The 12,112-nt window shown below is 46.2% G+C and overlaps 5 protein-coding genes across 5 annotated transcripts; 1 reads left to right on the plus strand and 4 right to left on the minus strand.

Moving 5' to 3' along the window:
- Positions 1–310: 310 nt before the first annotated feature.
- AGABI2DRAFT_185612 (hypothetical protein) lies at positions 311–2,632 on the minus strand (the record flags this gene model as incomplete). The annotated part of the gene is made up of 11 exons (XM_006461273.1): positions 311–871; positions 926–1,189; positions 1,242–1,321; positions 1,381–1,401; positions 1,462–1,525; positions 1,589–1,667; positions 1,732–1,873; positions 1,924–2,005; positions 2,078–2,183; positions 2,232–2,317; positions 2,372–2,632. 11 exons carry the CDS (start codon positions 2,630–2,632, stop codon positions 374–376), a joined length of 1,683 nt encoding a protein of 560 aa, XP_006461336.1. The 3' UTR covers positions 311–373.
- A 443-nt stretch (positions 2,633–3,075) lies between these two features.
- AGABI2DRAFT_118236 (hypothetical protein) lies at positions 3,076–5,038 on the minus strand (the record flags this gene model as incomplete). Its single annotated transcript, XM_006461274.1, has 6 exons — positions 3,076–3,089; positions 3,149–3,282; positions 3,334–3,473; positions 3,524–3,935; positions 3,997–4,454; positions 4,508–5,038. 6 exons carry the CDS (start codon positions 5,036–5,038, stop codon positions 3,076–3,078), a joined length of 1,689 nt encoding a protein of 562 aa, XP_006461337.1.
- A 945-nt stretch (positions 5,039–5,983) lies between these two features.
- On the minus strand, positions 5,984–6,868 carry AGABI2DRAFT_205090 (hypothetical protein). The gene is made up of 5 exons (XM_006461275.1): positions 6,791–6,868; positions 6,682–6,739; positions 6,475–6,628; positions 6,207–6,420; positions 5,984–6,148 (listed from the first exon to the last, which is right to left on the minus strand). The coding sequence occupies exons 1-5, from the start codon at positions 6,846–6,848 to the stop codon at positions 6,021–6,023; spliced, it is 612 nt and encodes a 203-aa protein (XP_006461338.1). The 5' UTR covers positions 6,849–6,868; the 3' UTR covers positions 5,984–6,020.
- Positions 6,869–7,416: 548 nt separating this feature from the next.
- On the plus strand, positions 7,417–9,183 carry AGABI2DRAFT_185614 (hypothetical protein; the record flags this gene model as incomplete). Its single annotated transcript, XM_006461276.1, has 7 exons — positions 7,417–7,422; positions 7,542–7,782; positions 7,803–7,990; positions 8,050–8,231; positions 8,287–8,427; positions 8,480–8,620; positions 8,676–9,183. The coding sequence occupies 7 exons, from the start codon at positions 7,417–7,419 to the stop codon at positions 9,076–9,078; spliced, it is 1,302 nt and encodes a 433-aa protein (XP_006461339.1). The 3' UTR covers positions 9,079–9,183.
- Positions 9,184–10,540: 1,357 nt separating this feature from the next.
- On the minus strand, positions 10,541–11,646 carry AGABI2DRAFT_143266 (hypothetical protein; the record flags this gene model as incomplete). Its single annotated transcript, XM_006461277.1, has 5 exons — positions 10,541–10,559; positions 10,618–10,760; positions 10,814–10,919; positions 11,068–11,490; positions 11,522–11,646. The coding sequence occupies 5 exons, from the start codon at positions 11,644–11,646 to the stop codon at positions 10,541–10,543; spliced, it is 816 nt and encodes a 271-aa protein (XP_006461340.1).
- Between the last annotated feature and the right edge of the window lie 466 nt (positions 11,647–12,112).

Genomic DNA, 12,112 nt, shown 5'->3' on the forward strand with positions numbered 1-12,112 from the left:
TTCATTCCATCTCTACAATTCGCCTCCGGGCGGCAATTACGCCCTCACCAATGTTTCACCGGCAATTTCTCTTACCCCGGAGCCGAAGAGACAGATTCCAAAGTGTTCAAAAGTCGATATTGGTCCTGTTTTTACGCACAAAGCTTGGTACAGTAACTGAAGTGCGCTTCGGCGTATAGATCGACAAAAATGGATCGACGGATTGGAATTGTCAGAATTAGACTATCGAAGTTTGCGAAGGGATTGAAGGAGAACGGGCGTATTGATTCTATGTGAGGGGATGTCTGAAAGAGAGGGGTCTTGAGTTGTGCAGAAAGTGTATGTCAACGTATTCGTACGAGTATTCATTAAACCAAGGTATATAATGGCTTTATCATGTCTGATCCCATTCATAACCCTCCGCGGACCACTCAGGCATTTCCGTCTCAAAAGCTCCCAAACTCGTCGAATACTTCAACGCATGGAGGAAAATATACAGTTTTTCGGGTTTTGGGTCGGGATGAAGGGGCAAATAACAATCGGGGCAGTACAAATTTTCCGACTGGATCGTAGTGTCGGGATCTGGAGCTGGTACCATTTGCGAGATCTTCTCTAGCGCTTCTTCAGTTGTAAGTTGTGGCGGCTGTTCAACTGCGGTCGGAGTCACAAGCGGAGGGGAAGTCGCTTCCGGTGATGGTGTGTCCAAACCCAAAGGGGTTGCAGACCGTGATGAGATGGTGATGCTGTTACCGCCAGCAGTGAACTCTCCCTTTCCCCCTCTCTTCCTCCGATTCTGCGGCGGAGGCGCCTTGACGACCAAGTTTCGTGGAGATAAAGCACCTTTAGCACGGAAGATGACATCTCTCCATCTACTCCAATCTTCATCTTCGTCCTAAAAGTAGTCAGGATATGTCAACATCTTACAAAAAGATACGCGATGACATACTTTCATATGCCGAAGACGCGTAATCACTTGAACAGCCTCTTTGGAAAGAGGCACAGGCGAACCCATGCCAATATCTTCGCCGGTCTCACGAGGCAGTAGCTTGTTTGGGATAGATTCAGCTGCATTACCATTCGGTGGATCTTTACATAACGATTCAGGATTTCCTTGGACTTCCACTTCGTTTTGTAGATGATCAGGTGGAGCGGGCGCTGATCTTTCTTCGCTTGGAGTTATGTCAATTCCACCTTTGCCCACATTTTCGCCCTAAATCCAATGACGTGAGGTTGTGATGATAGAAGGCACGAAGAAACCATACCCAGATTCGTGTTTCTGAATACACAGGGTCATTAGCGATGGGATGACCCAAGAATTGGAGGTGGACGCGGATTTGATGTGCTGCGGAAAGGGACAATAACTCAGATCTATTGTATACAGAAGACTTCTAAAGTACGCACAACGTCCGGTCAGTGGTCGACCTGATTTTGTATTGCAGATTAGTGATTTGGCATGTGTTTTTCAACAAAAAAAAAACGTGCATCGAACCACGCTGCTATCGGTACTGGCATCATAGCGAATGAGATTGAAGATGGTTTTAGCGTGCTGTTCGGAAGAGCCATGGGTTACATCGTTTGAATCGGAAATCTGATGCGAGTGAAGACACACCTTTCCCTCTGGATGAACAATATTCAACCCCATCTGCCTATCAACAGTAAGTAAGGGCTCCTCGCACACAATCTCTTCACTGAATCACAGGAACAAAAGTAGTCATGTTGAGAAACGTATTAAAGAATGACGAGGGAACTGACTCAGGAAAGCGTCCTTTACACCGTGCAATATACTCCTTTTGAACAGTACCAGCGGTGAACTCGGACGTCAATTGGCGAGCACGATCAGAAGACAAAGGAATGATCATCAACCCGGATGTCAACCGATCTAACCTGTTAACTGCTATTTTCTAATTTCAGCAATAATCTCACTCAAGGTGATAATTGACATACGATAGACCTTGGAGAAACCAAAATCATTAACTAAGATTTCAATTAAAGTGTTCTTGTAGTATCTTCCTGAGGCATGAACGGGCTAAGTAAGAGAGCAAAATGAATTTTGGTTAGAGTCGAACTTGTTTGACTTGAGGAGCGATAACGAACGAACGATGCTGCCCGGTTTGTCAACTATTATGAATTCGCGCTCGGTATCGCGGTGAAGGATTTTGACAGAACGCGAAGATACAGGTGGTTCATGCCGATGCACGACATTTCTAGTGATCATCAGGTTAGGGCGACACTGCGGTGAAAAAGTTTCCTACTCTATCCGGTCACCGTCTTTCAGCACAGTGTCCGGCTTAGCTATCTTGCCATTTACAGTCGTCATACCAGATTCTAACGCGTATCGCTGCATATACGTGTACTGTCAGCAGCTTATCACAGTCATTTGCAAGGGACGCACGTAGTATTCCATAGACCTGTCCCGAAACTCAGTCGAGACGACCTCAAGCAGCTCGCGACCCAGCCAACGCATCTTAGCCATGGTGGTATATGGATACCAGTACGGTGGTATTTTTTTGAGTCCCGGAGGAGACAGTATCGCGTTTGGAGTCTGATTTCTGCCAGTGTCTGCCATGGTGGTATGGATTAATCTGGAGATGTTTTGGCGGAATTGATCTCTGGAGGAAAACGGAATGAGGGGAAAATAACGCTTTGGACTCATAAGTCAAAGATATCAGAGATTAGGTAATAGAGTTTCCTGTTCTTGTACCGGCATTAGCATTCAGTAGTCTTTCGTCAAGATACTTAAATATGGCACTCGTCTTTCGTGCTTGATCTCCCGTACTTTATTTGGTCGAGGAGAATGCTGTCGGTCTTCCACATGTAGGTGTCAGATTATTTTTTCTGCCTTTTTTCAACGTCACGCCTCAACTAGATCTGAACTTTAAAACACCGGGCATTTAAACGCAGGCGATAGGGTATATTTCACGCGAAACTAGGAGGGAAAAACAGAAAATGAAAAAGCGGAGGATGGGAAAGGTGGGTAACAAGGAAGACCAAGAAAAAGGGAAAGAGATTAGAAAAGCAATAAACTAGAAAAGTAAGAAAATTAAGTAACAAAGACATCCGCCGCCAATCCGCCTATCTCACAAAGGAAAGAACCGTTTAATTCGCCCGAACTTAAGAAAACTTGCGAGTAAGCATAACATGTACTTCCTGTACAATGAGAAAAAAATACTCGCCCTTTCTTCATATTCCTCGTATAGCTTGTTAAAGCGCTCCGGTAAGGCCAAACATGAGAGCGTAAAGGCCAATATGGCATCCGATCCAACTGGTAGGCTGTCTAGCATCGTCGTTAGCCTGTTGAGCTCCCTGATAATATACACTTCAGTAATTGGTAAATAAGAACCAATTATAACTCACCCTTCGAAATCCCACAGGGTATCTAACATGACAAAAGTTTGCGCTCCATGTACATGCTGACGCATTCTTTCGATGAGTCGCCGCAGACAAAGCAGACCAATGAACACCTGTTTCTGCGATTCGTGTGCCAGGGCCCAACTCTGTCGCTTGATAGTGAAATACGGGTGCAACGGTGCAAGAAAAAACATACAAGTGTTGTACCTTCCGCGATACGTTGCAAATGATGGTCTAAGACGGAATCCAAGTGCGAAGCCAGTCGCGTGGCTTCAATGGTTGCGTTGACACGAATTGCATAATAGCCAAGCGGGGACGGTCTAGCTGCTGTAGGGCTCCCTGACGTCGAGTATCCACCAACCTCTGCCATTGCATCTAATAACGAATGGCCTACCAGATGAGACGGTTCACCAAATGGCTGAGCCCCCGACGCATTGAGTTGCTCTGAACGGCTGATAAAAGGGAACCTGTTCGATGATGCCGCTCGTCCACTAAACAACAGACTGTCGGCGCCATTATCGTATGTCTGAGTTTGTGCATCACCCAGAGTCTCTCCGATGGCAGAGTGTTCTGAGGGTGATAAGATTGCATGGTTTTGATCCGTATAACTGAACAGACACGATAGATTGTTAGTGGATTCTAATCCAATGCTAGAAACGTTTTACTGACCCTCCAGATAGAGCTGAGGGTCGAGTAAGAAACGGTGCATCGAGTGGCGAGGTTCGATCAAAGGAGGCCCTGTTATGATTCACAGCATGCGATGTCGATGCTTGCGAAACATTGTGTTGCGAAGGTCCAGGTTGTGGAGAAGTGGGACTGAACAAAGATCCAGATAATGCCTGCCCCACGTCTGGGAAGTTTAGCAGATCCTGTTCCCCTTCAATCAAGGTGACAGCGGCCGTTGACGCTGTCGCGGTCGACGATCTGCTGGTTGTACTAGTGTCCGGCCTGTTGATAATCGCACTACGGTAGGGTTGTGTGGCGGGTGGCGCCACATTATCTTCCACCGGGGTTTGAACCGCATGGGGCGACAGGGAAGCAACAGAAGGGAGAGAAACCACTCCCCATAAACTATGGGAAGGAGAAGATAACCTATTGTCAATGCGGTGAGTGTCCTGATCCGCCTTCTATATAATACATGAACTCGCCTTGATGACGGAGAAACAGAGGGGAGAGGAACCGGTAACCTCAATTTTCCCACACAATCTGGAGGAGGTTGATGGAGTGCAGCGATTGAGGCGTAGGAGAGATATGAGTCCGGAGGAGAGGCAGATAAAAGACAATTCGGCGGCTGCGAAGTCTCGACTTTTTCATAGTCCAAGGTAGGAGGGGGAGGAGTGAAAGCGGGGCCAGTAGAAGAACAAGGACGAGGGGTTTCGGCGCCTCTGTCGTCGGTAGGGACCTGGTTCGCACGCTCTTGTGCAGAAAATACAAGGCTCTGAGAACAAGCCTGAGGAGAAGGATTTGGACAACGAGCATGGGAGTCCTGAGAAGAAACAGGAAGGGAGTTCCGAGGAGAAGGAGCAGCAACGATATGGCAGTGACAGTCGCATGAGCGAGGGCACTCACACCGGTTGCAACGATCAATAGAGCTCGCCACCGAGTCAGTATCATTCTCAGCATCGATAGTAGTGACGCGGTTGCGTTGAAACCATCTACGCTTGAAGATGCCTTTAACAGCGGTGCGACCTCTTTTGAAGGGCCGCCACATTGCGATGGTGAATCGAAGGGAGTAATTGCAGGAGTAGGAATTCTAGGTATAGAGCGCGAGTTTATCTAGTAGTTGGTGTGCAAGGGTCGAGTGTGTACACAGCCATGAATGAGTGTGGGTAATCTGATTCGGGGTTCACATTATTTTGGGGAGTATTCTTAAGAATACGATGCTCGCAAGTAATGGAGAGTCAACAGCTTCGAAGTTCTAAAAATAGCACTCACTGATCCGTCAGTGATTCAATCAGGAACCGGTGCATTCCTTTTGAACAAGCTCACGTCTACTAAAGGTTCTTGATAATTTCTGTTGGTCTATCTTACTGGCGGGTTGAACAGAGTACTCATCTCTGTATTTGCTACAATTTCAATTTTGTGGGTGGCGGCTTTTGGAATGACCGATGACCGTATGGGGTAAGTTTTATAGTTTAGATCCCCATTTGGCGACCCTTCCCAGGGCCTCCCACCGGCCTCCCTGGCTTGCTCTGGCTTGTCCCTGGCCCTGCTGGCTTCATTCGTCATGCGTCGCTCAGGGATATCACAGGGCAATTATTTTCTTAATGCTGCATTACGAGGCAGTGTTAATCACAAAGGCAAACAACCGAACCCTGGCCCTCATTTCTGAAAGAGGCTCTCGCGCCCACACGAACTTCAGGTTCATCAATGCGCAAAGAGGCTGTCCTAGAAAACTGGCGTAGAAGTTTCTATCAGGCCTAGAGTTTACCCTACAAAAGAGTATATATAATTATAATCTGATTGTCTTTACTGTGATTTCGGTTAGTTCCAGAAGTTTGCCAAGTCTTCCCCTGGTTACTTATATGTGGAATGATAGCTTAATGATGTCACCTCAATCTACGGAACATACTCGGAACGTATATATGGGAATTCGGTCACTTTCGCAGGCAGTCATTACGGGTTTGCTCAGTAAGTGGTTGCAGTAGACCACGCGCGTAAATTCCAATTGAGTGCTCAATCCCATTCCACATTTAAAAGTTGACTTTTGAAATAGTCTTCCAGAAGGCATGGCCTTGTTTCTCAGCAATAGTCACTTCAAGTTTGTTGGGTGTCCTGCTGCCATCGATACCAGAGTAAGTTCCGGCACCCCAGGCTGAACCTATGAACACCGGGTCAGCTCTCGAATTTGAAAATCGAAAATCGAAATAAGCGCCCACCACCGCGAATCATTTCGAAGCTCGTCATTTCGGCAAAAGCGCGAGAGTAACCGAAGGGCACATAATTAATGCCATGATGGGCAAGAGCAGTCAACGTAGTCATGACAGTGGTTTCTTGTCCTCCATTCGGAGTGTCGGTTGAAACGAAGATACCTGCGTACTTGTCAGCTAGGTCCCCATTAACCCAGAGACCACCGGTCGCGTCCCAAAAGGCCTACGGTGAAAATGATCGGAGGCGTCGGGATATGGATTTGAGAGTGAGGCGAACCTTCCATGGTGCAGGCATGATGCCGTGACGAGTAGGGATACCAAGGAGGAAAGCATCAACAGTGGTGAGGATCTCGGGAGTGGCTATGGGATAATCAGGCTTCGGAGCCGCGTTTATCGATGCGAGGTATTCCTCAGAGAGTGTTTCCGGGACCCTGCGAAAACCATTAGCTGTACGTTCAAAGTCCTCGAGGAATTTTTCACGCGCTGGAAAATTTGGGCGTTCCCGCCGGCGCCGACGATACCGGCCTTGACGGCCTCAGCCACTACAACCTTATGAGCAACATGAGAGAAAGGAAAAATGATTATCATCTCACTTTGGGAGATATTGCCGTAGAGGCTGTAAATAATAATAGCAACCTTGGGAGGGGACATTTTGTGAAAAGTTGAGAGGGGAGGTGGGGAAGGGGAATGACTGGAGTGAGAGACAGAATTGAGGCTTGAGTGAACTGTGAAGGTCGCCTTTTGTATATCTTGGGGATATTGATCCAGGCTCCCGATTGTAGATATTTTAAGGCCGCTTCCGCTCCATGCCAACAACATCAATTACAAGCGATGGGTAGAGGATGTATGTAGGGATTTCTTGATCGTAAATCCTCTCATTGTACAAGTTTTCGTTTCTTCATGAGCGCGCTAGTTGGCAAAAATTTCCGAGTCAAGTAAAGATGAACGTTGAACAAAAGGTACCTCACCGCTTGACAAGATAGGCGGAATTTCGCTTGCTTAAATTTTCATCCGCAACATCCGCAAGAAGCAGATCACTGATAAACCAAATGGCATAATTTATGCCTCTATGAACCGATATCATCCTGTGCTGCTCGAGTCTATGTATTGAAATAGTTTGCCTGATCAACACAAGACAGTCGATCTTGCCAGAACTTCAAAAGAACTCAGCGACGCTCATGAATTAGAACACCGTGATTGGTCGGAAACATGTGAAGACATGGCGGCTCCGATAGGCTGAAAGTTCCCACTCACTTGAAGTGGAAGTTCATGTGAGATGATCGATGATCATCCGGTACGGTCCGAGCTTAAGCTTATCTATTTCAGTCAATGTCGACTCCGGAGGCAAAATCGTTTTCAGACTTGGGACTGTGCGCTCCTCTCATAAAGGCACTCGAGGACCTCAAGTATGAAACTCCAACACAGATCCAGGCAGAATGTATTCCTCCTGCTCTTTCGGGACGAGATATCATTGGAATCGCACCCACCGGGTCTGGCAAGACGATAGCTTTTGCTCTTCCAATCTTACATCGCCTATGGGATAATCCTCAACCCAACTTTGCTTGGTACTTTCTCCTACTAGGGAGTTGGCCTATCAGATTTCAGCGCAATTTGAGGCTCTCGGGGCGACTATGGGCGTCAGATCTGTTGTCATTGTTGGAGGAGAGGAAGACCGAGTTCAACAGGCGGTACGACTGGCCAAGAAGCCACACATCATAGTGGCCACTCCTGGGAGACTACATGATCATCTCAATTCGACCAAAGGTTTCAGCCTACGTCAACTAAAACATCTAGTATGGCGTTTACCCTTCCTCTCGTTCATGGACTCGTCAACTGACATCGCGTTTGACAGGTCCTCGATGAAGCAGACCGATTGTTGGATTTGGAATTTCAACTTCAAATTACCGAAATATTGAGAGCAATCCCCAGAGAACGAAGTACTTATCTCTTCTCGGCGACGATGACAGCGAATGTCACAAAGTTACAACGCGCCAGTCTCACTGATCCTGTCCGCGTGGACGTATCATCATTCAAGTCAGTATATGTTTGATGCTATTTCTCTCTCGTTAACGACAATTTATAACGCTAGATATAAAACCGTGTCTACCCTATTGCAATACTACGTACTGTGTCCTCTGGTCAATAAAGAGGTCATGCTCGTCTATCTCATCAATTCAATGGCGCAAAACACCATCATCGTGTTCGTACGCACTGTAGCAGACGCCAAACGGTAAGCAATAAAGCTTTTACCACTTGTTATGTGATTGAACGTCTGTATCAAGTCTCAGCATTGTCCTCCGAACGCTTGAATTCCAGGCAGTCCCCCTCCATGGCGAATTATCACAAAGCCAGCGACTAGGAGCATTCAATAGGTTCAAAAGTGGGAAAAGCAATATCCTGGTTGCGACTGACCTTGCAAGTCGGTTCGTAGTGTTTACCTGAACTATGATGAAAGAAAATTTACATGTTACGATCTAGAGGACTGGACGTTGCAAACGTTGATGTCGTTATCAACTATGATACTCCTACTAGCTCTAAAGATTACGTCCACCGCGTCGGTCGTACAGCACGGGCAGGACGAGCTGGAAAATCGATCTTAATGGTTTCCCAATACGACGCCGAAGTAATGCTTCGCCTAGAAATGGCTCTTGAACGAAAATTAGAGCTATATCCTACTGAGGCGGAGGAAATTGCGTTACTCAAAGAACGTGTGTATGAGGTTGGACGCGTAGCTCGAAATCAAATCAAAGAAGACGATATGAGTCAAAATGAAAGACGAAAACGACGACACAAGCCTAAAACGGAAGACGATAAGGACCGGGATGACGATGTTGTTGAGGCTGGCTTACCGAATACGAAGTGGAAACGACGACGATCTTGAGCGGGTTGTGCTGGTGTATCATTTGAAGTCTTGCACCGGAATCCCATCGTGTTTCATGGATTGGTAGTCGGTCTCTTCAATACATCACGTCATGACAAATTGCCCACCATTCTCATCCATCGTCAAGACTGATTCGAGGAAGACCAGAGATGCCCCCACAAACGATTCAGAACACCATGTGTACAAGCAAGCATCCGTCAAGCCGTCGAGCAACAAAACATATTACTAAGTATTTCCAACCTGATTTGAATATGTGCTTCGTTTCGCTTGTCGTAGCACTTAGCCAGTTCTAGGAACATAAAATCTATTATTGTCTGTTTTATACTGAGCTAGTGGCGCAGCCACATATTAGATGAATCAAATAAGTAGGTGTAAGGGAAATCGTCAAACTATCGTACCGCTCAGACATCATATCTTTTTCATAGAATAAGGGCGGGTTTAGTTTCTGTAAGACTTCAATTATCTTACACATACACCAAGTACGGAACCGTAGTGATGTCTGGATTTCGAGTTATATGTTGATGGAGGGTTTCCGAGTTGATGTAGCAAATCGGGATTGTAATTTCTGAAAGGAATTTTGAAGCAATCCCCGATGACATCGAAAGAGCTCCTTCTGCTTGTATTAGTCCCTCCTCTTGAGTAAGTGACTTTTCCGTTTTTGAAAAAGTGTGGCTCTGCAGGAGGATTTGCTACCGAAACAACTGTTGCTCGACCCGCATTGAAATGTCGAGCTGCCGCTTTGCTTTCGTCTAGATACAAGCTGGCGTGCACTGGGCTAGAAATTTCTGACCCAGGATAATTTTTCGGCAAGTCATTTGCGTGGTTCCGAGGTTCAGCTTTTCTCCCGGGATAGGGTAGAAATAACCTTCCGAGGCATTTGTAGAGCTCTTTGAACTTTGATATACAAGTTGCTCCAATTTTTACCCGGGATATATGTATCTTGGACAGGACAAGTTCCATTTAATAATTCCGCGGCGGAAGTCCGGCTTCCAGATGCATGCAAATTGCTGTGGCGGTTCGCTGGTCGATCAAAAGAACCCATCTGGCCGCTGACAACATCCAGATTCACGGAAATCACGGGTAGAAGAGAATCGACGTAATTCGTAGAGTGTTTATTTAGTCGTCGGCTTGAAGAGCCGTATGGAAGTCCTGAGGCATTTTGATATACGGGGACGTGGTCCGAATGACCAGAAGTGTTAATGGGTTCGATTTCCTGGGGCCAGTCCGTGGGCATGAGATAAAATCCCTCATGGATAGATAAAGTTGGGTGTACAGTAGGGTACGAGGGAGAAGATCGAGATGTAGATGGAAGCCAAGCCTGAAGCTTCTAAGCATATCTCCTGCTTAAACATATCGGCAAACATACCTGCAATGACGCCAGCATAGCTTTCAGTTGTTTATTTGCATGATAGAAGAACTGTAGGGCTTGCCCATAATTCTGTCGCGGTTCGAGCAATTCAAGCTATCGATCTTGCAAGAAACTGAGAAGATTTATGATTAGCCGCATAATACAGGTAACAAATGTTGCAGAGAACTCACTTGCTCAACATTTGCAATGTTTGAAACGGTGCATTAGGTTTGAGACTTCTAACAGCATCGCAAACATTTTGGACAAAATTTATAAGCTGACTTCTATTCGACATCCAAACTTCCGTCTCGTCGCAACTAAGTAACCCTCGCACCTGCAACAGATGGATTCGTAAGACTAGGTGTTTGGAACTGGAGATAGACGTACCGATTCTTTCGAGAATTGCTGGCCAGCAGTTTTCATGATTGATTCGCATATTAATATATTGTATTCTAGCATGACTGCGCGGTCTAAGTCATTGACCAAGTAATGACTGTAACAAGGATCCGGCAGACAATTCGGGGCAATCGAATGTTGTGATACGCCAGCATGATTGTTGAACTCAAGAACATGAACAAGCGTCAAAGACACCGGCTGATCGGGTTCATGCATGATTTTTAAGTCGAGAAATTCCAGCATACCGACCCGTAGCTTTTTCTAGTGATTCATGATGTTGAGTACGAGGTGAAGAGATAGGCTCGGTGTCTAAATCTCGATCGAAAGTCTCTTCTTCCTTGTCATCATAGAGTATTTCTTGAGTCAAATACGACCCAGTCAGCGATTGCTGACTTCCATTCGCAACAACCGTTGACGTCAGATTGAGTATCACGATCCGTGTGATGGGGTACCGATCTATAGGTCTATCAATTGTTGGTTGCCGAGGCTTCGAGAGTTCGCGGAAACGGTCGGATGCGGGGGGTATTGAGTCACTGGGAGTCCCATCTCTGCAGTGGCTAGATGGAGAGGAAATGGTGTCGAGGCACAATCTCCGGTTCCGTTTGTATTTAAGTGACGCGCTCTTGTAAGGCCGGATAGTCATCATGATCGAGACTTCGTCGACAACACTGGAGGATTAGTTGGTTGGTAGGCACGGACATATTCTTGTTGCCACGAAGACAACGCTTAATTGTCGAAGTTGCGTTGAACGAAACAGTGGGCTTGTATTCCAACACCTCACAATAGTATTTATTGTTGTTGTGCACCAGCGTTATCGACGGCATTTCGCTGATACCTCTCAACTTCGAAACCTTATCTGACCCTGGCATTCACCGTTTCTGCAGTCGCCAAAGGTAATCACTGATCGTGCGGAGATATACCCAAACGTATCACACTGGACTTTTAGCCAGATTTGCCATGATCATCAATTGGAGGATTCTAGAGTAGCGAGCTATTCTCGCATATATGCCAGTGATTTGTTGAATTGATCTCATAATTTATCAGAAAATTCCACTGATGGAAGAGTAATGTTGAAGTAGTTAGGATTGCCTTTAACTTCGTCAACTGACGTATCAGAAATATCATCATCTCGGCTGTATGCATTTCTCAACACGGGCTTCAATTGAAGGCAAAGTTGTCTGTTCTTGAGACTTCTACTGACGGCAACAACTAAAGAGTTCGAGATTACGGATTCTGTAGTCTCATTAGACGCTGTCGCCAGTGGTTGCATATTTGTGTTTGACATGAATG

Source organism: Agaricus bisporus, assembly GCF_000300575.1.
Source record: "Agaricus bisporus var. bisporus H97 unplaced genomic scaffold AGABI2scaffold_5, whole genome shotgun sequence".
NCBI classification, from domain to species: Eukaryota; Fungi; Basidiomycota; class Agaricomycetes; order Agaricales; family Agaricaceae; genus Agaricus; species Agaricus bisporus.

Bases quoted from the DNA above. Each gene is read 5' to 3' on its own strand.
- AGABI2DRAFT_205090 (XM_006461275.1), bottom strand. From the start codon at position 6,848: ATGTCCCCTCCCAAGGTTGCTATTATTATTTACAGCCTCTACGGCAAT. The intron at 6,740-6,790 runs GTGAGATGATAA...ATAAGGTTGTAG, and splicing joins CTACGGCAATATCTCCCAAA to TGGCTGAGGCCGTCAAGGCC. The intron at 6,421-6,474 runs GTTCGCCTCACT...TTTTCACCGTAG, and splicing joins TCATGCCTGCACCATGGAAG to GCCTTTTGGGACGCGACCGG.